General features: G+C 47.6%; 1 protein-coding gene across 3 annotated transcripts; it reads right to left on the bottom strand.

The window, feature by feature from the left end:
- Window positions 1–817: 817 nt before the first annotated feature.
- On the bottom strand, window positions 818–23854 carry ATG4B (autophagy related 4B cysteine peptidase). Of its 3 annotated transcripts, XM_037406611.1 has the most exons (14): window positions 23405–23852; window positions 17289–17387; window positions 16673–16744; window positions 14456–14554; window positions 13466–13567; window positions 12039–12111; window positions 10987–11066; window positions 7594–7790; window positions 6477–6555; window positions 5571–5716; window positions 4905–4961; window positions 4527–4620; window positions 4021–4056; window positions 818–2663 (listed from the first exon to the last, which is right to left on the bottom strand). In XM_037406611.1, exons 1-14 carry the CDS (start codon window positions 23793–23795, stop codon window positions 2590–2592), a joined length of 1599 nt encoding a protein of 532 aa, XP_037262508.1. In that variant the 5' UTR covers window positions 23796–23852; the 3' UTR covers window positions 818–2589. The 3 variants fall into 3 exon arrangements, with proteins under 3 accessions (XP_037262508.1, XP_037262509.1, XP_037262507.1); XM_037406612.1 differs by lacking the exon at window positions 4021–4056 and having other exon boundaries at window positions 23405–23848; XM_037406610.1 differs by lacking the exon at window positions 818–2663 and having other exon boundaries at window positions 2670–4056; window positions 23405–23854.
- Between the last annotated feature and the right edge of the window lie 180 nt (window positions 23855–24034).

The raw sequence follows: 24034 nt of genomic DNA, 5'->3' as shown, positions 1-24034 counted from the left end.
CCAAGAAAGCTGAGCTTAACTCCGTTACTGGGGTTGGTAAAATCTTGTCTGGCTGAGCTGTCCCTAACCATAAAAGCATGAGCGTGAAATAAGTAGGAACTCCTGTGCAGAAATGAAGAGGGAGCTGTGACCCAAGTGACTCGCTCTCAAAGGACCTGGCAGTGGCAAGAGGGTACGGCCTTCCGATTGAAGCAGTGTCCCGCTTTTGCACGGCAAAAGAGGAGAAACCGTTACTGAACTGACTACGCTTACCTCTGCAGCATGCTGGTGTTTAAAAGGCTAGCTGGAAACACACTGTGAAAAGCCGTCAGTTAAAGAGCTAAACAGTGGCATACAATCTTAAAGGAAAAAAAGTTTCACTTCCTACCTACCAGTACAAAAAACTTTGGAGCCTCTGCTTGGCTTTTCCCCCTTTGCCTCAAAAGCACACGCGGCAGAGACTCGCCGAGAAAGCGTGCCTGCCTCGGGATGAGCTGCTTTAGAAGCAGAGAGATGCTGCACGGCTTAAAATTCAAACAGCAGAATCTCCTCGGAGGTGTTTTTTTTCTTTTCTGCCAGCATGTCTGCAGGTGCTCCCCCCCCCCCGGGAAGATGAGGTGGCTGTCCCAAGCAGCCAGCCTCTCTTCTATCGGGCACCTCAACAGGAAGGTCGAGTCGCTGCTGCCCACTGCTTGACTTTCGCTCCCATTTACCTTCATTGCCCTAACAGGGTAAATGCTGTGAGCGTTTTGACAGCTTTCCACCGCACCACTGGGCTACTACTAGATGTTGCCCACCACCACTCTGTAATTCACGCGCAAGAACATTAGGACAGGCAAAGATTTTAGATCTGTTTATTCAGATACAAATTGAAAGCAGATGAATGGAGCACAGCCCCACTTCCTCTGCTGCCTCTTCCCCTAACTACAAGACAGAAGAGGAGAAGCAGGCAGAAAGCAGCAAATAATTTAGTGAGAGAAGCATTGTGGTTCCCAGTTCAAACCTCTGCTTTTGGATAGCATAGGGATAGTTAGAGCATCAGTAGGTCAGTCGCAAGGGGAAACGGGTCATTTCTAGCCAGGTGCCACCACCCTGGGGCACAAAAGCATCAACTGACAGGCTCCAATCCTAAATGTACAAAACAAAGCCTTGTAAACAGGTTTGCAATCTGCACCGTGCATTCAAGAAACTACTTGAGCAACTTCTGTTGCAGTTTGCATTAAGACAGCTTTCCTTCACGGTTTACCTTTCTTGGAATTCTGTGCAGAAAAGAGCCCCAGGCACAGCTATCGTCTTAAAATAGCTACAATTTCCAGTATAATTGGGCCTTCTCAAGGCATTGTCTTTACTGCCCTCCTTGGGATGATTACTTGAAAGGGGTGTCTCCAGGTTAGCTCCTACAGTACCTTTGTGCATATGCCACAGGGAGGGGGAGCTGGCAGACGGCAAAAGGAGAGGTACCTACGCAGCTAGGAAGCCTACTTGACCTTCAGGCACCTCTTCCAATTTGGAAAGGGAATGTCTAACAGAAGTAGTTGGAGGAACTGCTGAACAACCCACCGAGGACACCTTGAGGAATTTTATTGCTCACATTTTTTGTACCGACAGAACTAACTCCCTAGACGCTATGCCAGCACACACCCCAGGCGCATGGCTGACAGATCACAGCTGTCCTGTTTTGCCTCTCCCAGCTGTGGATTTATTGTGGGTTTTTTTCAGGGCTATGGAATCCAGTTCTCTGCTCAAAGCAGCTTTCTTGAAGATACTTGCTGTAGAGATTAATCCATTGTAGAAGCACAATGCGTTATCATCTTGCCAAGCAAGAACACGTGCATTTTCTATTCTCCTTCCATTCTTTTTGCTGTTATTTAAACTGAGATTGAGATGTTCCTCCCCAGCAGCATGGGTCTACTCCACACTTTCCCAGCCAGCCTTTTGCTTATCGAGTTACCAGTCAACTTGTAAGTTCCCTCAACTTCCTTTTCATGGGAAGTGAGCAGGAGGGGGTACTACGCGTGTGAGGAAGCTCTGTGTACTGCCAGGCACGAGCAGGAGCTGTACCGTCGGACGGCTGGCCGCCTGCGCTCCAGGGGCTTCACAGCTGTCTTGCTGGGACACGTCTGCTGTTCATTTGCATTGTGAGCTGCAGTCCAAGTTGGCCAGTGAGAAGAGAAGCTGCTAAAGGAATTAACTGTACATTTTACCTATTAAGTGACAGGTGGCTCTATTTAAGCATCAGAGGGGAGGCCCCATGTAAGGTTTTAGTGCTCTAACGATTTCTATGCCTCCCCCAGAAGGCCAGATGACCTGCTGATGTTACAGAAAGGCTTTGAACTCGTAAGCGCCACTGCATCCACTTCCAGCAACTGTTTTCTGCTGAGAAATTCCGACTCCAGCCAGTAAGGCTGTAACACCCACTTGGTTCTTCATCCCAACGCAGACGATGCACGCTCCGCTCAGAGGCTGCACAGAATGCCAGGATGGACAAGAGGCGGGGATGGCAGCAAGCGCCTATGAAAACTGGTAGCCCCAGGCTCTCGAAGGAGCTTCCCTCCCCCCCCTTCTCCCCACACATAACACAAATTTGCAGAGTCAGTGTCCTACTTGTTTTCAAAGGGATAGGATTTCAAAGTCTTCATCTTCCGAGTCAAAGAATCTTTCCAATCTGTCAGCATCCGAGGAGTCTGCAAGAGAAAAAGAAAGCATTAGCTCCTTGGGATGCACTGCCTGCTCAGCATCAGTGAGACCAGCAGCTGGAGGGCAGCGGAATTTGTCAAGTGCTCTCAAGCTCCAAGAGACTCGGTGACTGACACACCTGAATGAAGGCTCTGAGAGAAGGGATGAGAACATGTCAGTAGCACGAAAAATGCACTGGAGAGAATTCTATGGTGTGCAGAAGGTGCAGCATGTTTCACAGAACCCAAGCACAGCCCTGGTACAGTGCAACTCTGTGTTGTGACTGTTTTGTACAACCTTCCTGTGCAGCAGCTCTGTATTAGCAGGAGGCCATTCTGCCTCAGGAGGCTCAAAATAGGAGAACTTGCCCAGGTCTGGACTAATATCCATGAAGCTTTCTGGCCCAATTAAGCGATACAGGAACATTTTCCTCCCCACCATGTATTACAGACTCACTTTCTGCTATAGCTGCCTTCGATCCAGCTACTGGGGAATGTAATTACACAACATGCGCTCTCCCAAAAGCATTTAGTACAGACCGTTTTGTGAGGAAGGGTAACGTACCTGATCCCTCCAGTCCATCCCTCCAACTCTGTGGTGAGGAGGGAGCACATACCTAAAGGGGAAGCAGCTTTACCATAGGGGAAATTCAGGTGAGAATATATGGGCAAACTGGGGAAGTAAAGGAGGAACCTACATTAACTCAGGCTTCAAGAAAGCACTCGCTGGACTTGGCAGAACAGCCAGCCAAAAGCTAAGCTGCAGTAACTGATGGCTGGGGACAGAGAAATGCAAAGCTGCAGGACGCCCTCAAACCCTTTGTGACAAGCTTTAATCCCACAGTAAAGTGTGCAAACGCCTAATGTCACTGGTTTTGATCTAACTTCAGTGCCCATGAGTGCTGGCAGCACAACTTCCAGAGATGCTCTGCAGAGGAGCACCCTCTTCACTTAAGTAACAGAGCAGAGAAGCCAACTGGCTGGGGAAAATAAGGACAAGAGGCTGGACAGTCATCAGAGTACAATTCCTGCTTGCGAGGGGTAGGACTGTAAGAGAAGTGGAATGGCCATAACAGATGTGAGAGGCTCTACAGGCTGGGGAAGAGGGATAAGGACAAATAGCCCGTTATAAAAAATATTTTTAAGATTAAGAAGGGCAGGAATTAGGGACAGTTTAATACAGGCAAGGATCAATCGACAGTTTAAGGGAACCAAGCATTTTTACAGAAAAGGACAGTGACATAAGGAAGGCTTTGAAAGTTCATGCTAAGGAGAGAGATAGCAAGGAAGCACAGGGTGCAGGAAGCAAGTGACAGGACACAGTCCAATGCCTGGTGACAGGGCAAGTTCATCCATACATACTCACTCCTCTTGGCAGAAGCTGTCCGTGGCTCTTTATCTCCTGCAATGTTTGTGCATGTTATTAACATGATAAGCAGAACCTGACAGCCAAGATATTGCCCAGCACTTGTTCCTTTTTGCATTGGTAGTGGCAGACATACAAGGAAGGAGTGCCTTATGCAGGAACTAAGGTTAACCAGCCCCATCTTTGACCATTTTCAGCCTTTTCAATGGGCACTTTTGATTCCTCCAAGCATCCCTTTATAAATCGTAGACTCACATTGCTGTGACAGCCTATGAACTTGTTTTTTCTTCCCTTCAGTCACCATCACCCTTCACAGACTCATTCTCAAAACTGTCCTGAGATGCTGTGGGATCTGCAAACCACTAGCTGAAAGCCGAAGAACTGTATCAATTGACCCAGAAGCTCCAGGCAGAACAGGAACATATTAGAAGTCACTGTGCAATTCCACCCAATTTCCAGAAAAGGAAATGCCTCACCCTTCGCTCTACCTTCCTGCATGGCCTCACCTGGTGTGAGATTCAGGACATCGGGGTTGGAGAAATGTGATGGCTGGCGTTCTACCAGTTCGAACATTGGCAGCACTCCTCTTACCAGGGACAGCTGCAGAGCAAAAGTAGAGCCATGAGAATCAACAACTCCGTGCTCACGGTGCTCTGGGTCTTTAAGGGTAATAACAATCTGTTGAGACTTCAGTGCAGTTGAAAAAACATTTCTTTGACTCACATCATCAACAGAATTTCAGAGCTATGCTCTTTTTGGTAGTTTAATAAGCTATTTTCACATGCTTTGAAATAGGATCATGCTCCAGAAAACATGGTCTCTGTGCAGCAGTTTGGAAACAAGACAATACCCTATATTCCTTTCCTGGTGATATCAACACAAACCTTTTTGATCTGCTGGCACCAATTGTTAAAGTCCTCCTCTGTGTTGCAGAAAAAACCCTGGAAAAAAAAAGAATTTATATATTGAAGATTGATCATTTCAGTCTTAAGGCCTTGTATGAACACCAAGCAACGTGATCAGGACTGCAAGCAGTTACAACACCCAGCTGCCTTGCTTTTAAACTGTGGCTTATACGCTTGATGTGACCAGACTATCCGAGTGATAGAATCATGACTGACTATTAGGTCTGCTCTACTGCAGAAGGAAAACTGGGCAGAAACAACCCCCATGGAAACAACGGGCAGGCATCTCAGGTTCAACAGAAAACAAGCCATGCTGAATCACAACACGGATTCAGATCTGCCCATCAAAAGGCAGGAATCAAAACCCAAAGTAAACCCAAGAGAAAGATACTGCCCCATGAGGAATGGCATTTAATTGCCATGTAAGGGGGACCTCCCTGTACCAAACTGCTTCCTGCAGGAGGACCTTCTTTACCAATGTTACCGAAACCCACGGCAGCACCGGCCCAGAGCACAGCATGCCTGCAGTGCACCCAACCCATCACCGCTGCCTTTGCCAGTTCCCCGGGGAAAGGGCCAGCCGTGACGCAGAGGGACCACAACACTGCTCCTTCGGGTGATCAGAAACCAGCAGCAAGAACGCACCACCGCAATGGAGGGGTCGAGCTCAGCAATGCTCATTCTGCAGGGAGGGTGCTGGCAGTGGAAGCTTTCATCGGGAAGACAGCCGCTGTCATTGGGCTCCACTGCAGGCTGCGTAGTGTGGGGATCCAGGTAAATGAGTTCCTCACCTGGACAGACAGGCAAGGAGACATCAACAGGAAGAACCATGACAGAAGCTGGTCTTCTGAGAAGCAAACAGTGAGATAGAAAGAGGAGGAAGAGCAACGACAGAGCCAGCTCTTGTAACCCCACAGAGGAACCCATGTTCTAGGGACAACTTCCTTTCAGCCACTTTCCCAAACGCTTCTCACCCCGGCAAGGAGCTAGCTGCCAGCGCAACCACAGTTCAGCCCTCCACAGCGACACCCTGGGATCAAGGCACAGGTGCTGTCTGGATACTGTTCCTGCACATGCCTGCCAGGGTCCTGTGTGAGCTCAAGCAGGCCCCAGGAATGCAAAGCATAACCAGCTTGAGGTCTCAGGCAGAGAAAGAAAATCAAGAGGGAAGGAGGAGAGCAAAAAGACAAAGAGTTTGGAGGGTTTCAGGAAAGGGGTAACTAAAGGACGCTGAAATCCAGCCAAGCCCCTAAAGGGATGTCAGCTCTGAATGCAGGAAGAAATCTCGATGCACACCTCTTTACAGGCAGCTGTTAGCGTTACGGAGTGGAAGCTTACAGCCCACACTGTGACCAGCGTTCAAAGCTACATCACTCAGGTTCAGGTACATCACAAACAGGGTTCAGCCCACAGCAGCCTTCCATGCTTCCAGCAGGAAAGAACCACCCTGCAGCATGCACCACAGACCTAGCAGGAGAGCTCTACTGCTCCACATGCATTTTTTAGCTGCAGGGCGATATAGGAAGTCTTTGCAGTAGTCTGGGCACTCACCTACATAGCCAATGAAGTAGTGAGCACTGTTTGGTTTCCCTCCGATCACTCCCAGGGACTGGGGCATCATGAAGCAGTGCTGGAAAAGCAATACAGAAGACACACAGCTGACAGACAGTGAGACAGCAGGTGGCAACAAAGGCAAACATCCAAATATGCACTGGGAAAGAAAGATGGAGACACTGAAAAGTAGCAACTCTAGCAGCAGAAACAGCCACCTTGGAGAGAAGATCCATCAGGAAGGCTGAAGGCTGCAACGCAGGGCCTTCAAGGAACATGGAAGCAGCTCAAAAACACTTTTAACTGCTGACAGGAACACACAGGTGGACCAAACAGAAGAAGCAGCACTACTCCAGGGCTCTGTCCAGGCAAGCCCTGGCTCAGCTGCAGTCAGTGGCAAGATCCCCTGGAGCTGTCATTAGGTTGCAACAGTGCTCTTGGGAGGGAACGTTCATTTGGGGAACAGTTTTAAGTTCCTTATCCAGTTGCAGTATCCAGGCACATTCTACTGAGCCAAGGGCAAGTAACCTCGTGTGAATTTGGAGCTCTCTTACCCATGCAGCTCAGAGCTTGGTAGCATTAGGACAGCAAGACAATGTGCACCCTGTCTTGTGCATTTACTCTGCAGACCCTAAATTCTGCAGCCTCCTGATACTCCAACCTGCAACCGTCGGCCAGCTTCTAGCCTTAGTCTGCAGTACAAGCTCCAGCATCAGAGGCACAGGGAGTTTGCAACACTACATTCATTAATGCCACCAAGCACAGTACAGTTGTGCTGAACAAATGCTTCAGCAGGTTGGGACCATCTGTACACAAAGAGGGACCAAGATTAAGTTGTGAAGTAAGATTCTCAAAAAAACCCCAACAAGCAAGCCAAAAAAGAAAACAACCAACAAAAGCCCCAACCCCCCCAAACACCCCCCGCATTTTCCTGACTATAGCCTGCAAGAACACATATCCTGACCTCTGACAAGGATTGTCTCTAAACACATTTTTCTTTTGCAAACAGGATAATTACTTCTGAGTGTTTTTGCCCTAAAACCAAATTCCAGAAATGACTTATTCAGCAGGGTCCTTAAGCATCAGAACACCGGGAATTCAGCTCCAGATCCCCTACCTTTAGTGTTTCAATATAGGCTTCATTGATCTCTGTGAGCCCAAGGCGGAGAGGTATCAGCAGCACCAATGGTTTCCACAGTGAGAGCCTATCTCTAACCCCCGCTTCCTCTGGGCACCCGTTATAGAGTACGTCTGACTCCACAGCAGGGCATGCTGCAGCTCCAGCACCTGGGAAGTTGGACTGGCACAACCGCCCTACAAAAAGGGAACATGAGCAGAAAGTATCAGAAATAACCTCCATTTCTACAGCTTGAGTAATCCTGTTCAAGCTCTGATCAACAATTGCTACTTAATAAAAGCCTACAGCACTTGAAAAGCTCGAAAAGGTCCAGTGCTGGGACCATGTGATGTATGTACTCCCTGCAGGGCTTCTGGTAGGGCTCAGCATTTTGTCTAAGCTTACATCAAGACTATGCCAAAGCATGTTGTACTCACAGCCACCATCTGGTGGGCTGTTAAAATGCAAATTCTTCCAGCAGGTGAGCAGCTAAGTAACAACCTGTGCCAACAAGGTTGAGCGAGTTGATCAGGTCAGGCAAGAGTCCCGAATTCAGAAAGCGTGTAGGCTGAAAGAGAAAAACCTGGAGTGTTCAGCTCCAGAGGAGTTCATGGAGGATATGAAGACAGTTGAACTAAATGAGGAAAGTGTTATGGCTTAACACAGGAAATATTCACCTGTAATTAGTGCTGTAAAGAGATGAGACTGTCCGTGGTATCTGTTGCCTGTCTAGAGCAGTTGTAATTTTCCTAAAGTTCACTAAAGCCTTCAATTTTTACCAGGGATCATTCAGAAGCTACTTTAGAGACCTAAAGCAGGATGACCATTGAACTCTGCAATTTCAGCATGAGCTTTGCCTGTAAGATATGGGGCAGTAAAACTCCTCAGGGCATACGCATGACTATAAGCGCTATGCATCCTCATTCTACAGACCTGACACACACACAACCAGATTATGTAAATTTGGGTACAGAAACATCTCCAAGCCTACCCGTCTCACTGGCCATTTTCATTACTTGCTGGGTGTGTGAAGAAGAAACCCAAACCCCCAAGAAGCCCACAGCACTTTAATTACCAAGCCAAGGCAATTACACAAAATGCCAAAGGCTCATTTAATTTGTTCCTGGCCTAAGCCGAATGCCGAGACACTCTAGAAGGTAGGACACAAATGTAAACAAATACCTTCATCACCAGCCATTTCAGCAGGGTGTTTGCTCACTATTAAGAGCTCTGAACCCAGCTGAACAAGGAGAATATTACACCCCAGGTTAGAATAAATAGGACTTTGATCTAAAGGCTCAGTATGAGAGACAACCCGCACTGAGGAGTTTGCAGTTGCTCCCTATACTGTCCCTCAAGGAGGGTGAAGGTGTATGTGTGCATCTCTCGTGAACAGACATAGTTACTGGAGGTTCTGAGAAAACTCAAAGTCACTTTTTGTAGTGATTTATCCTGTTAATTCAGTAAAGATTATGGGTTTTTTTTGTTGCAGTAGTCAGCCTGTTCTGATGATCAGAGATCAGCTGCCAAGCCAGGGCTGTTGCTGAATGGGGTATCACTGTAAGTTTCCTCATCAGGCAAGGCGACTGGCAACCCTGCGCTGTGCTGTGAACATACTTAACCCAAGTTTAAGCAGTAGAGAGCTTGGCACCGACTAAATTCACCTTGTTTCTTCGGCAGGCTTTGCAGTGCTATGGTGCCACAGCACAGCAGAACATGCCTAAAGCTTCCCCAGCTGGATCCAAACCATTTATTGCAAACATATCCCAACAGATGTGACACAACATCTCTGGGTACTGACCTTACTGTCTTTGTTTCTCACCACCTTTCTGATGCACAGGAGCCTCCAATTCCCAACTAAGAGCCCCTTTCTGATACAACAGACTGACTCAGCAGAGATAAAGACAGATGTTTCTTTACTGCTGTAGCAAAAGGTACTTCCTTTGAATCTTAGGCTGAACAGTTATTAGTGACCAAATTTAAAATGTATGAAACAGCATTAACTTCTGAATGCTTCACTCGACAGACGTTTGGGGTACAAGATATGTAACACATACCTACAGACACGTAACACATCAGACCTGCTCATAAAGTGACTTTCAGGCCCTGAATGGGTATATTAAGATTCACGTTTGAGGAAAATGAACAAGCATCCCCTGCACAATACAGGCTGTATGGACACGTTCCTTGAAGCGGTGTCAGTGCCACACAGACAAAAGCCTGCAGCATACCCAAGCCCTGCAGCCAGCATGCTTCGGTTTTTAAAACAGTGTTTTCAGGCTAAAGATAGACCCAACTTCTGTTTTCACACTGGCCCTTGTTTAAGCCAAGAGCATGAGCATATACCTTCACAGGACTACAAGTACCTAAGATTAGACACGATCTCAATCAGACCCTATGTTTCTTGGGTCTCTCAGTTGAGGCTACTTCATAAGAGATCTGACTTTCTGCAAAGCGACTGTCCTGCACTTTAGGGACAAGTTGCCTTTTAATTGATTTTGGTTCCGCGGCAGCCAAAGCCAGCCTCAGTGAGGCCTGCCACTATCTCACCCGTAACCTTGCACCAGCTCCAGCTCTCACTGGACGGTTCTATGTGCTGTTTTAGAACACTACCCTGGCTGAATACATTGCATGGTTTTCTGCTGTGTAAGCGCACTGCTACACGAGCTAGTCTAAAGCAAGCAAGGGGAAGGTCTGAGTGGCCAGGACCATGCAAGACTGCAGCTAGCAGCAACACAGGCATTCAGCTTTGGTTACTGCAGCACCACAGCCTCAGCAAGCATGCTACGGATGGACATATTGCACAGCTGTTCAGCCTCCAGAGCCATCCTATTGTCAGAATGCACCAAAAAGAAAGAAAGGGGGGGGGGGGGGGGGAGAAAAAAAAGAAACAACTAGTGAGCACTCCTTAGATGATGATGAGACCCACTCCAGAGATGCGTTCTCTTCTCCCTCCCCTGTCAATTTTGTTCATTTTCCTCTTTAGAGATCTGTTGTAGTTTGCTTACTCTGCCTAACAGCCGAGACAGTCCTACCCCACTGTATGAAAAAGGAAGCAGCCACTTACTGGTTGCTAGCTGCGGCCATCGACAAGTTTGACACTACCTTCCAAATGGCTCCTGCCTATTGTCTTAAGGTCGGCAGACCTTCTCTCCAGATCCAGAGGCCACAGTGTCAAGTTACAGGATTTATCAGATGAAGCAAAAGTCAAACATGGGGCTTCCTTGCACTAGAACAGCAATTCTCATCTGCTTTTAGCATGCTTGGCCACAGCTTTAAGACAGAACATTTACTTCAGGTTTGTTGTATTGTACTACTACATGACCTTTGGGGTTTTTCTGGCTTCTTGTTTGCTGGAGGATATACCACATTCTACCTCCATGTGATACTTACGGATTTCTTCCATCACTACTGTGTTGTCCATGGCTATGTGTACGGCCAGTGAACTCCATGTATCAAAAGTTGCAAGTTTTCTATAGGAAAATCAGAAATAAAGTAAGCAAGGTTCAGTTACAACTACAAGACAAAGATAGCAACGTATCAGAGAGGAGAAATTGGATGGTAATGCATTGCCACTAGTTATTATAGCCAGAAGAATGAACAAGTTTGCAAATGGGACCACACCTGGGAATGTGTACCTCCGCCGTGCTAAGTACAAGAGCCCTGATAACATCTCCAGCTCAAGTCTCATAACCGCTGGTTACCAGAAAGCAAGACAACATAAAAAATAAATAATAATAAATTAAAAAAATCACTTTGTCTTTCTGTACATATCTCCTGATCACCTATACCAGATTGGCTAATCTGGCATATGGTCTGACCTGGGAAAGCTGCTTTTAGGCAATCCTAGCCTATTCCAGGGAGCTACCTGCTCATTTAATCAAAGCAAGGGAGAAACAGTGACAGGAGGGAGAATGTTTCCCAACATAAGGTGTGTCCCAGTTAATGCAAAGGCAGTCCATGCTCCACCACTGCTCTGATCCTCTGCCTGTCACCATGGAACCCAGGCAGCAAATATTAATGCTTTCCTCTGCTAATGCATTAATGGCTGGCTGGCAGCTTTTTGATAACGATGACAGTATTGTCAAATCAGCAGAGGCAACTCAGAGGCCAGCAGAGATCCAAACAACAGCAACTATCATCTACTCTGACACTTGCTTCTGGTCTGCTGCAGAGTACTGCACTTGGTTGACTGTGGGACACGGAGAGAGATTTTTGGGGGTAGTCCTCAACTTGAAATCTGTTTTCTCTCACATCTTGCCCAGCATCTGAATGACAGAAGGGGTCCTTTCAAGTTTCTGCCCAAGCAGGTTGCCTGCTAACGCCATTAGAACATACAGCTTCGCTTTAGTCAGTGGGCAGAAACCTGTGAACTAGGAGGTACTACAAAGCAAACGACCCCACTGCATGGCTCAAATGATAGAAAGGAAAAATGCAGCACTTACTTGAGCACTTGTGCAACTGTGTTTGGTCCATACCACTGACCTATGGATTTTCCCTCTCCAACTCCCATCTGGGCTGCATCACAAGAAAAAAAACCAAATAATGTAGCAAATAATTTCACCTACACTGCATCCCCTCCTAATCAGAGTTTGTGTATAATAGAGTCGAGATCTCACTTGGAAACATTTTTGAGTCAGCAGAATTTACCCTTTCATGAGGTATCTTAGCATAGATGGGAACGAGAAGCATATCCTGAAGGTCTGCAAAGCAAATCCTTTCCCCAAAATGCAGTAACACAGCAGTTCAAAAAGGCAATGTTATCTCAGAAGAAATTGTACTTAAACTTGATATGAGACCACCCCTGTAATCTGAAGTTCTGTTCGCTAGAGATGACTTAACACCCTATAGGAAAAACTGGAATAGGCTGCTTCTCTTTTATTTGCCAGGGATGTTGTCCTGGTTTCAGCTGGGATAGAATTAGTTTTCTTCTTAGTAGCTAGTACAGTCTGTGTTTTGGCTCTGATGTGAGAACAATGTTGATAGCACACCGATGTTTTCAGTTGTTCCTGGGTAATGTTTATACTAAATCAAGGACTTTTCAGTTTCTTGAGCCCTGCCAGCAGCACAGGAGATTAGGAGGGGACACAGCCAGGACAGGTGACCCAAACTAGCCAAAGGGCTATTCCATACCATATGACATCATACTGAGTATATAAACTGGGGGAAAAAGGAGGAAGGTGGAGACATGCGGCATTATGGCGTTTGTCTTCCCAGGTAACCATTATGCGTGACGGAGCCCTGCCTTCCTGGGGACGGCTGAACACCTGCCTGCCCATGGGAAGTGGGGAATGAACCCCTTGTTTTGCTTTGCTTGTGTGGCTTTTGCTTTACCAATTAAATTGTTCTTATCTCAACCCTTGAGTTTCCTTTCTGATTCTCCTCCCCATCCCTCTGGGTGCGGGGGAGTGAGCAAGTGGCTGCGTGGTGCTGGGTTGCTGGCTGGGGTTAAACCACGGCAGTCTTTTATATTAGAGTGAGATCCTTCCTTAGTCCATTTGCTACTCCTGAGAATTTCTTTGCTCAGCGATCTTCTCATATTACAAGGTCCTAGCGAGAACCACAACCACATGCATTCCTCTCGCCTTAGCTAGCCAGGATATGGAAAGTGATGCTGAATATAACCTAAAGCATTAGGCAAACCTGATGGCCTTAATGGAGTCAGGAAGAAGAATCCATCACAATCAATAATAAAGAATGGTAGTTTCACATCATGTCAGAAAACAAGCTGCCCAGGATCATGTACTACCACAGACCTGCTTGTTGGTTTGTTTTTTTGGGCCTAAGGTAGCAAAACAAATGGGGCGATGTTCTATACTCACGGGAAACCCAGACTGAGTATCTCCACACTCTTCAGCACCCAGACTCTTACCTATTTGGTGAATGGAGTAGTAGCTGTCTTTTTTGTCAATGAAGGCATTAAGAACATTGAAGTAATTGTCCATCTGCCTCTTCCCTTTTATCCACCTCCAGTCTAAGACAGACAAGGGGATATATGAAACAAAACATGATATTTATTAGCAACTAGAGGCTGCAAGCTACAAGTCTCTTCCCTGTGCATCAGCTGACCCATTTTCATCTTGCCATCTTATTACTAGGCATCTGAGACATTCCCGACACTAAAGGATGATTACTCGTCTTTTAAAACAAATTCTTACAGCTGGGATAAAGGAATATCACCTTTATCACAGAAAGGCGAATAAATGAACGAACAAAAAAAAAATATATCAGAAAATATAAATCGTACCTCTGTCCCCCAGATGGGAATAATAGGATGACAATTTCTCATTAACAGCCATGAACTACATTTTCTGGGGAAAAAACAGGTGACCTCACTAAAAAAATTGTCCCCCACAAATTCAAAGGCCATCAACAACTGTCAAAAAACCTGCTCTGGTATAAAGTGCTTACAGACCAAGCATGGGTCAAGCACAAGAACAAAAGTATTCAAGGAGAGGAGACTACACTTGGTAAGTGAGAGCTCTATGACAAAACTGAACTATAAGCAAGAATCAATCTACTAAGCTGTTTTAAATTTCAGCCATATAAAAACCCCTTCATGAAAAGCCCAGTACATGCTTGCTTTCAGTGGGTTTAACTAGCATGTTACAGGCCTCTGCTTTGTTTTAAGGCTTGGATAACTATATATACCTACGTAGAGTTGTAGACGGCAAGGAAAAACCTGCTGGAAGGGTTTCCAGTCGACTGTTTGCTCAACAGCCCTGAGCTTGAGAAGACTGAAGAAAAAGTTAGAGCCCTCCGCAATTCCCAGCTGTGCCCTTGTTATCTGCTGTCCTTACAAGTACTGCACTTGTGGGAGCACATGGCCCTCAAAGGCAGCACGGGCCGTGCACTGCTTTACCTCTTCCCAAATGCCTGCAGACCAAGGCCTGAGCAAAGATCATCTGGCCACACCGCAACATACAGCCCCAGCCAGTATCAGATGTGGGACCAGTTCCTCCTGTAAATGAGGACAGAAAATAAATACGTAGTCAATAGTAAAACAGTGCCAAGAGGGAGAAGAAATGAAAGCACTGTATGTCTGCATGGGTAGCAGGTTCACCCAAGAAATGAGGCTGGGAATAAGGACCACCTTAGCTCATCTACCCGATACTGAGAAACAAAAATACAGTTATCAGTGAGTAACTTAATAGCATGCCTTAAAAACAAACAAACGAAACCCTCTAACACTAACCAAAAGGGGAAAATGACTTCAAAGGCAAATCAAAACAACTCAGCTAGAAAGGGAGATTAATTTTGTAGGAGCACCACAGCCCTTGAGCCTAGCTGCAGACTCCCAGTCCAATTCAGAGACATATTGTTACAGAGGTGCTTGTTACAGGCAACTTCTTGTAATCCTCATCCTGAGAGGGCAACTCATCATGCAAAACGAATCAGTCCCAAGGAATTCCCACATCATAAGCAGCTGTGATGGGATGAGATTCCAAACTGAACCATAAGTTCATAACTAACAGTAAGTTAGGCCAAAAAAAATCCCCCAAAAAACACCAGCCAAAAAACCCACCCCAGCAATGAAAAAACCCACATCCAACATAATACTGGAGAATAGGCTGGATATTAGCTCACATTGGAAAGCCTGAGACAAAGCCCTCAAGGCTGGAAGCACTTCCCTGACTGAACTTCAGAAGGAAGCTGCTGCTCCTCCACTGAAGCTCTGGCTATTATTACAAGCTTTACAGATAAAATGTTTAGTGTGACCACAGCAAGTGAGCTGTCTTACAAGCACGCAGACAGCTGCGCCTTAGCATAGCTGGTAGAAGGAGTTTCTTTGTAATGCTGCTTTCTTCTTCCGATCCTATGCAACTACTCTGCACAAAAAGCATGGGGAGAAGAAAATCACCCAAGAGAACTACTTAACTTCTGGATCATCAGCAGCTATCTTCTATAATTTTACCAGCAATTTATAACATACACAGCATCTAAAATCAAATACTTTACGAAAATAGCATAAGACATTCCCCGTACTCTGAAGGGCTTACAATATTTAAACGGGCAAGCACAGAGGGCAGGGGCCAGCAATAAAAGGGATGGCTGGGAGAAAGACTGCACAAGAAAAAGGTTTACTGTGTGACATGCAAATCGTATCCATACTGTAAATAGGAAATGACTCAGAATGACTCTTTTTGCCCCCTCTCCTTTAATAACTCACACAGAAACCCCAACTGTGTTTGTGAGCCATAGCTAAACAGATGCTAACCCTTCAATTTCAAATGCATTTTCAACTATAGCTCACCAACATGAATTTAAAGGGATTAAACTGCATCAAAGATGTCTCATAGCTTGTTAGGCGAAGGATTTACCAGTAGGGAAAGAACAGAACAAGCCAGAAGGACCAGCTTCCAAGAAGTCCCTTTTCCAAATCTGAGCCATTTTCCCTGTTGACTGCTGGGGAGAATGTTGACACTGGGGACACAGATGGGGCTTGGAATTCCATTTACCTGCTCTTAGGTCTCTTCTGGTACACTTTCCACCCAGTACACAAAACCAAACCACAGAGGAGACCATGCGGAATATCTTAAGGAACCAAGAAGTCCTCCTTTGAATTCAGTGAGAAACATTCCCCATACCACTACAGTTCCTGTGTGTAACAGCCGCTTCAGGCATTTAACACCCCCCCCCCAAACAAACAAAACCCCCACACAGTCTAGAGCAGATTCACAACGGCAGTAATTTCTGTATCCTATCTCTAGCTTTCATCATTTTAATCCACTTCAAGCCCAAGACCATCATTAAATAGTATTTCATGTTAGAATTATCAGGACCTAATGAAAATAAAGATCTTCCCATGTTGCTCAAAGAAAGGATGTTCCTAGGTAGGCTTCCCAAACTAATTTTTGTGGCCTTTTAAGATCACTGTAATGCCTCAAACCCAAGGGGATGAGGAATTCTCATTATCAGATAAACAAAATGTCTGTACTATCAATTAAGTGATGTGCATTTCAGATTCTTATAAATGGAAAGCCATAAATGTTATGCTTGTGGGGACTGTTTCACTAGGTAGAGATAACTGGATTATCATCATTTCCAGGATGTACTTAAACTCGTCCACAGTACGTACCAATAGCAGGGAAGTTCTTTCTGTAGGTGAACCAAAGCCGAGAGGTCACATCCAACAGGATGTCTTCTTTCTCTGAAAAAATTTCAGTGTTCAAAGGCACGCACATAAGGGTAGAGCCAAACAGCTAAATCCATCTCCCACTCACCTTCCCTAATGACAACAGCATTCTGCTCCTCACACAGTCTGCATGCCCAGAGAAGCAAAATCTGGCTGAGGAACAGGACAGTGTCTGTCCTGTGCAGAAGGAAATGCTTTTTTTCCCCCGCCCCAAAATAGCTGCAATCAACCCAAAGACACTATGGCCATAGGCAAACTATAAAGCAGTAAACCACCTTCTTGCCTTTCCCCTCAGCTATCCCCCTGCTTCAACCATCCTGGCCTCACGACACAAGTCCCAGCGACTGCTATATGATAACTTTCTGCACAAAAGTATTCCAGAGTCTGCGGAGATGGCCAGACGGAAGCGTGGCAGTTACTGTCTACGTGCTTTGCCAGTGAACAGGCTCCACAGTGTGCTTGTAAGGTTTGCGGTCACCTCACTGCTCAGAAAGCAAAGCGCAACACTAGCAAAGTCCTCTAGAGCATTACAGCATGTTGCATTGTGCATGCAAAATACCTGTGAAAACACTGTATTTCCGGCCGAGGATCCAAACGGGTTCTTTGGTCTCAGGGAAGTCTTCATATTCAAACCTGAGAGTGTCATAGGTAAGAGTAGCTAGAAAGAGAAAGAAAAAGTTACATACCTTTCACAGCTTTTCCTTGTGTTTTAAAAATCATACAAAACTACAGAATCAGAGCTGCTGTGGCCCAGTAACTTACACACCCAGAGCACTTGGCTCTGGCTGGTAAGCACTGGTGCTGCTGCCCCTGCAATCGCCAGCTCGGGAAGGCACAGAGAACTGATGCAGCCCTGGCTGCCTCACAAGCAGAAAAGCAGAGGGATTTCCAGGTTAAATCAGCTCCAGGTTCTGCCCGGTGCAGAAAACGTGCAGGACTTCAGCTGGTGGCTGCACTCGGTTTCCCTGAACGGGCACTATCATGCACATCAGCAACCATACCCAGGTCCTCCTTTCAAGTGAGCAAAGGGATTAAAACCCTTCTTCCAGAGAATTTTTAGTGGTGGAACACAAAAAAAAACACAGATCACATTAAGATGGGAACTAAACCTTGCTCTGCAAGTCAGTCCCTCCTCAAGAGGCAATGAATTCAGAAGTCCTCACCTGCACTGAAAACAGCCTGCAGCTTGAGAAGCAGTATTGCCTTTACAGACGTCACACTAAAATCCGAGGAATGCAGCGCTATGCAGAGTGTACTCTTTCACAGGTGGTAAGACAAACCTTATGTCTATTTACTGGCTCCCTTCGCTGTAAATGAAGGGCCTAGATATCTATCCATCAGTGCCCAGATGGCCACCACAGAACAACTCAGCAGCATAGGCTGCCCTTGGATCAGGGCAGCTTCAGTTTTCATGCAAAAGGCACAGGTAAAGGGGGGAAAAAAGGAGACTTGGACGAACTGTGTTCCTCTAGGTCTGTATTTGGAAATAAGGCGCTTTAGTCTGGGAACCCTGGAAACGAACCATCTAATTTTGTAGGTGTCAATTCTTCAACAAACCACCTATAAAATTTAAAGCAGAACCAAGCTAGACTGTTCTGTGACTGCTAAAGTGGCTATTGAAAATCTCTCTCATAGCAAATGCAATAAAATCTGTGGTAACGACAGCAGTTTAAAACAGGGCAACAGACCAAACAACCACAAGCTCCTCTCAGTCCCATTTTCTGTGAAAGACACCACCCTCCACAGTGCACACCTAACTTTTTACTTCCCAGGAGAGTCACCTGCTGCTCTTCTCCGGTGTTGCCTATGTAGCAGACCTCACCCTTCTCACAAGTGGAAGATGTTCGCAGATGAGCTTTCCTCCCAGTAATTCCCTCCTTAGCTTTCCAAAGCATCATCTGGTGCACCAGTAAACAACAACTTGGCTGATTTGCATCAACAATAGCTCCAGAAAGTCACCACAAGGTTTTGCCACCCACTCCTTCCAGACATCTAGGATACTCCATGTTGTGCTCAGCAGACAACCCACATGAGACATTTTGACCTCCAGTAAGTACCTCATCAGCCTTATGCCCCTGGGCTCTCGGACCTGAAATTCCAGTTCCAACTGTCAAAGAAAATACTTGAGTAGCTTTAGCAAGACACCATCACCAATACCAAGTGCTGGCAACAGAGATGAAAATAGGCTCCTAAATAAAATTGTGAATTAGACTCTGGCCCTAGCCTGAAAGATTTAAAGCATCTTCCTTGTGTGAACTGGTCTAGAGACTGCTTCAGGCACATTTAGGATCACACGGGCCACACGTTCCCTTTCCCATTCCGTGATGTGACTTCTCAACAGCAATCTAAGCCAAGCAAATCTGCTTGCACAGAAAAGTTCCAGCATATAAATAAATGCAATCTTTTCCTCTAACAAACTTTAGCAGGAAAATTAAGAAGTTCTTTACCATATACTAGCCAAACTTTAGGAATCCCCAGCAGTCCATGCTTCTGTGCCTATCTTCACTTAATAGTCTGGCTTGCTTTGCCCCCTTTCTTGCTCAGTGTTGGAGATTTCTTTCCAGGGAAGGAAGCGACATGACTTCTGCAGATGTTTTCATGTGTACATCACTTCCTACTTTCTCCCTTAATTTTCAGAAGTTTTTCTTTGGGATGAGACGTTACAGATTTATTCTGACAGTTCACAGGGAGCTAGGCATTAGGATTTTTTTAAATTCAGTGTGTTACCAGATATAATCTTCACATAAAAACTGAAATTCTCAGGTTTTAATGGTCCAAGGAATATTTTATGGTTTATTTTGTCAGTTCTCAAGCTTGCCATGAACCCAGCTCTCTGCTAAGAGTCTCAAATAGCTTAAATAAAATGACCAAAACAAGGATACTAGGTAGAAACTAATCAAGCTACCCACCATCTCTCTTTCTTCTTCCTAGCAACATTTCCTCACCTTCTCAAATGTCACACCCTCTGCAGCTCCACATTTTGCAGGGCACCAGGTCCTTAGCAAGCACGGGATTTGCAACTGGCAGCTTCATGGCAAGGATCTTCTGGTGTCTCTCCCTTTCAGTCAAAGCTAGGAGAGGAAGGGGTCAGCAGGCGGGAGGGATTCCCAGGCTGCCTGCTGGACCAGCTTCATATTCAGGGAATGCAGTGCATGCAAACTGTAAGTGCCATGACACTGCACATTCAGGAGGAGAGTCCCAGATTTGCAGTCCTTCAGCTGAATGCCTGACATCTGGGCTCTGTGCAAAGGTCCTGTATGTCCAGCTGCGCAGCCAAAAGATGCGGTCAGATGTTAACATGCATATTGGTTTTTTGGAAGAAAATACTTGCCACCATCTGAAAAGGTAAAACTGCTAAATGCGGGAGTTAAAGTTTCACCTTCACAGGCAGGAAAATTTAAGTGATTGCTCCCAGTTAGTATCAGTGGCATTATAATGGGAACAGTAAACTCTCCAACAAGGGTTGAAGACGCTATGTGTTTTCTTTACAGGCATCTACCTTCACACACTCTGGTGCTCTTTCAAAACTACATTCATTATGCTGTTGCCCAGATGAACTAAATACAAGCCAGTGGGACTCAAACAATTCAGGCAGGTGGACAAAGCGTGTCACAGCTTGCACTGGAGCCTTTCTCCACCTCTTACAGTTAAAGGCTCTGAAAACAAATAAAACTGGAAATACACAAAGCAGAAATCCTATCTGAAGACGCTCCTTTCAGAGCTGCAAAATTCAGGTGAGATCAGCAAATTTCTTGGGCAGCAGTCCAAAACTTCACCTTCAAGAAGCCTTCAATCTATTTTAAACATCGACCTCCGAGCATCCAGGACAGCAGAGCAGCAGCCTCTGCAGGAAACCTGAGCACACATCAGATACAATAGCTTAGCTACTTTTCGTGCACAGTGGATTTACATAGTTAAAAAGCCAAGAGTTTCAGCCCTGCAAAGCACACCCTCAGAAAGGCAGCCTCGCTTTCCAGAAGCCTCGGGCATGCTGTGATGATTCGAGGTTGGCTGGACCTCTGCCCCACGGCCACACCTTCCACAGGTTCTGCTGTAGTATCCCAGAACACCTTCTCATCCTACACTCTCCCTAGAAAGCCTCGACAGAAAAGGCAAAGCTTTGTATGTGTCACTACAGAAAACACCTACATTAAACAACCTAGGTAAGGGCATTGAAACTAAAACCGCATTAAATACCAACATTTCGCTTGAACCTTGGAGTTCTCTTCCACTTTTTTGCCCATGTGGTTAGATCTACTCAGTTACAAAGTAACAGGCCACATCATAAAAGCCTGCCTTGCATGACACCGGGAACCAACTGATGCACCCAGCACGTGCCCGCAGTACCAGCGACTTTCAGTATCAGTTTACTAACCACAAGTAAGTGCAAGGTCGTCGAAAAAGCTATCACCACCTTGACGCTGACCAAGAAAAGCTGTGTCAATACATAGAACTAGGGCAGAGGGTGAAATATTGCCTCCCTTCTCATATTCTTAAGCTGTACAATGAAAAAGCCGAGCTAAAAACATTATCCAAACTTGTAACAAGCTCCCACGTAAACGAACACTGAAGCGCAGCCCGGCACCAGGGAGCAGACCCTGACTGGTGACGTCAGTTTACAAACACACTGAAGGCAAGATATGTGCTTGTGGCAGGTATTGAGTCCTTTACAGCCACTAACTTTATCTGCTTTACCAAATCCAAAATTGTTTTTCTACCAGCTTTGGGGAACAAATAACAAGTCGAACCTTTGATGACTCAAATAGAAACATGGCAAGTAATTTTCCCTGTGGTTTGCACTGCAAAAGAGCCGATGGTCGCCCTAGCATCCACCATCCTGGTTACAGTTTGCCCGCACAGTTTAGCTGTTTTAGCAAAAACCTTTTTATACAAAATACTGAAGCATTTGGAGCACCTCACTGAAGAAAAACCAGGCTTTGCAATGCCTCCCTTCCCAAATTGCTGCTTGGGCTTCCCCCAGTCTCTAGAGAGGCCTTGTTCTCCGAGACTGTAACACTCCTCAGGCAGCGCCTGCAATGGCTTAGAGACCTCCCCCCCCCGCCCCAAGTCCTTCAGCCTCCAGTTAACACCCCCACAGAAGGAGAAATGGGGTGTATGATCATCTTCCTCAGCTGATAAAGGTACATCACCCAAGGCACAGTGGAGAGGAGAAAAGCTACTGGATGTAGAATATTTCAGGAGAGGGTCAAGGAGAGAAGGTACAGTTATTGTGTTAGTAACGCTCATTGCTGAAAAATGCCTAGAAAGCAGATACCGAAGAACAGCCTGAACCCTTATTTCTGGCCTTTGAAGGAGATAATTAAGTCTTTTCTCTCCCCTAAGCTCTCTCAAACAAGACAAATCCTGATTATCTAAGCAACAACAAGGAGTTAAGAGACAGCCAGGGAGGAGAGTCAGCCAGCAGGACAGCGGCGCTTTCTTGGAGGCCCAGAGCGAACAGTTCAAAGTCTGCCTGTCGGGTCCCTGGCCATCTCAGGAGCAGGGACAGACACGAAGGGGCTCGAGCCCTCATTACTCCAAAGCCCAGAGACCCTCCTCCTCTTTACAAAGAGGTGATCCAGTACTGTTACAGCGAGGTTTTCCTTCCTCCAGTAAACCCTATAATGCTAACACAATGGGAAAGCAAACATATCTCCCGGCAGCTCAGGTCGTGTACGTTCACTTGCTGGAATGTGTTTTGTACCGAGGCGCCAGAGACTGGATGGAACGATGTGCAAGGACGCGCCAGGCAGAAAGTCGGGACACTATCAACAGGACTACACTGACAACAGCAGCGCCTGCATCAAGGACAAAAACAAGTCAAGATAGCAGCTCACAGGGATGAGAGCTGGATTCCCTTCGCATACACACACTCGCCCAATGCAGGGGAGGAGCCCACACGGCACAGGAAAATATCTGTGATTACAGAACATCGCTTATCTCCGCGGCCGGCAGATGAAAGCTGTTACTATGTGAAGGCTAGAAAGAAGGAAGTCCCAACCCAAGAGCCAACACGTTGCTTTTTTTTTTTTTTTCTCCTTCCCCCTGTAGATAAACAAAAGTCTCTATCGCAAAGGGCTCTGCCAGCCCTCTCGGTGCGAAGTTACGGCCCAGTCCCGCACTCGGCCGGGGCTGGAGGCGACGGCCCGGGAGCGCGGCGCCGGGACAGCGGCCCCGCCGACGCCTTCCCGGGCAGCCCCGGCCCGGCGCCTACGCCAGAGAACGCGGAAGAGCTGGAGGCTTGTGAGGAACGACGGTAAAGGCCCCGCTGGGAAGGGCGGGAAGGCCTCGCCTCCCGCCGGGAGGGCTCCCCCCCGGCCCCGGCCTGCGGCGACGGCGCCCGGGCGCTAACGGGGGCACCGCTGGGCCGCCCCCAGCCCCCGCCGCTCCCCGCAGGGGAGGCGGCCGGGCTACTCAGGGCCCCATGACCTGGGGACGCCGCTTCCAGGGCCGGGCCCCGGGGCAGCGAGCAGGCCGGGGAGCAGCGGCTTCTCCCGTCGCCGGCCGGGTCGGGGCCGCACCTCAGAACGCTGGCGGAGGCCGCGCCGCCCGGGGCCGGGCCGCTCCGGGAAGCCGCAGGCCTCTAACAGCTGCCAGACCGGGCCACGGGCCCCTGAGGCGGAAAGCGACCGGCTCCCCGCCGCAGCACGGAAACGGGCCGCCTCCGCCACCCACCTGCGTCCATGGCGGCGGCCCCGGCGAGGGCTGCGGCCGCTGCCGTCCCCGCCGACACATACAGCCCCGGCGCAGCCCTGCGCGGCTGCTGGTGCGAGCGCGACGCCCGCCCAATGGGAGATCCGCTCGCCGCCGGCCTCCGCGGCGGTTGGCTGCCGGCGGCGCTCGTCACGGTTCGGTGCGCCGGACGGCTTCCTCCGCGCTGGGGGCTGCCATTTTGCCGTACGGAGAGGCGGCGCGGGGAAGGGAGAGGCGCCGGGTCGGCAACGGAGCCAGGGCCGCAGGAGGTGGCGTGGCGGCACGTAAGGGTTCCGCTGGTCCAGCACGACGCCGGTGGAGGCGGCCTGCGAGGCGTACGCTTGGGGAAGTCCCCGCATACGGGCGCGACCATCGTGTTGTACGGAGCCGACCGAGCCCCGCCCCTCTCTCCCCAGGAGGGTAACCCCCCTCACACCGCCCCTCTCGGAAACGCCTTTGACAGCTCGGCCGCCACGGTCCGAGCGGCTCGTCGGGAGGCCGGACGCCCTGCAGCAAGGAGGAGGCAAGCGAGCGGCGCCGGGAGCGATTCCCTCCCTTCCCCCCCGCCCTAGAGTATCGGCGCTGTACGGTGGAGCCCAGGCCAAAATGGCG

Source organism: Falco rusticolus, chromosome 13 (assembly GCF_015220075.1).
Source record: "Falco rusticolus isolate bFalRus1 chromosome 13, bFalRus1.pri, whole genome shotgun sequence".
NCBI lineage: Eukaryota > Metazoa > Chordata > Aves > Falconiformes > Falconidae > Falco > Falco rusticolus.
The sequence above is the reverse complement of the archived record's forward strand: the minus strand, read 5'-3'. Positions and strand labels throughout refer to the sequence as shown.

What these genes read in the sequence shown, in the direction of transcription:
- ATG4B (XM_037406610.1), bottom strand. Translation starts at nt 23,795, where the DNA reads ATGGTCGCGCCCGTATGCGGGGACTTCCCCAAGCGTACGCCTCGCAGG. An exon ending in AAAGAACTTCCCTGCTATTG is followed by an intron (nt 14,555 to 16,672) that starts GTACGTACTGTG and finishes CCTCATTTACAG; the next exon opens with GAGGAACTGGTCCCACATCT. An exon ending in AGTAGTGATGGAAGAAATCC is followed by an intron (nt 7,791 to 10,986) that starts GTAAGTATCACA and finishes CCCTTTTTGTAG; the next exon opens with GGCGGTTGTGCCAGTCCAAC.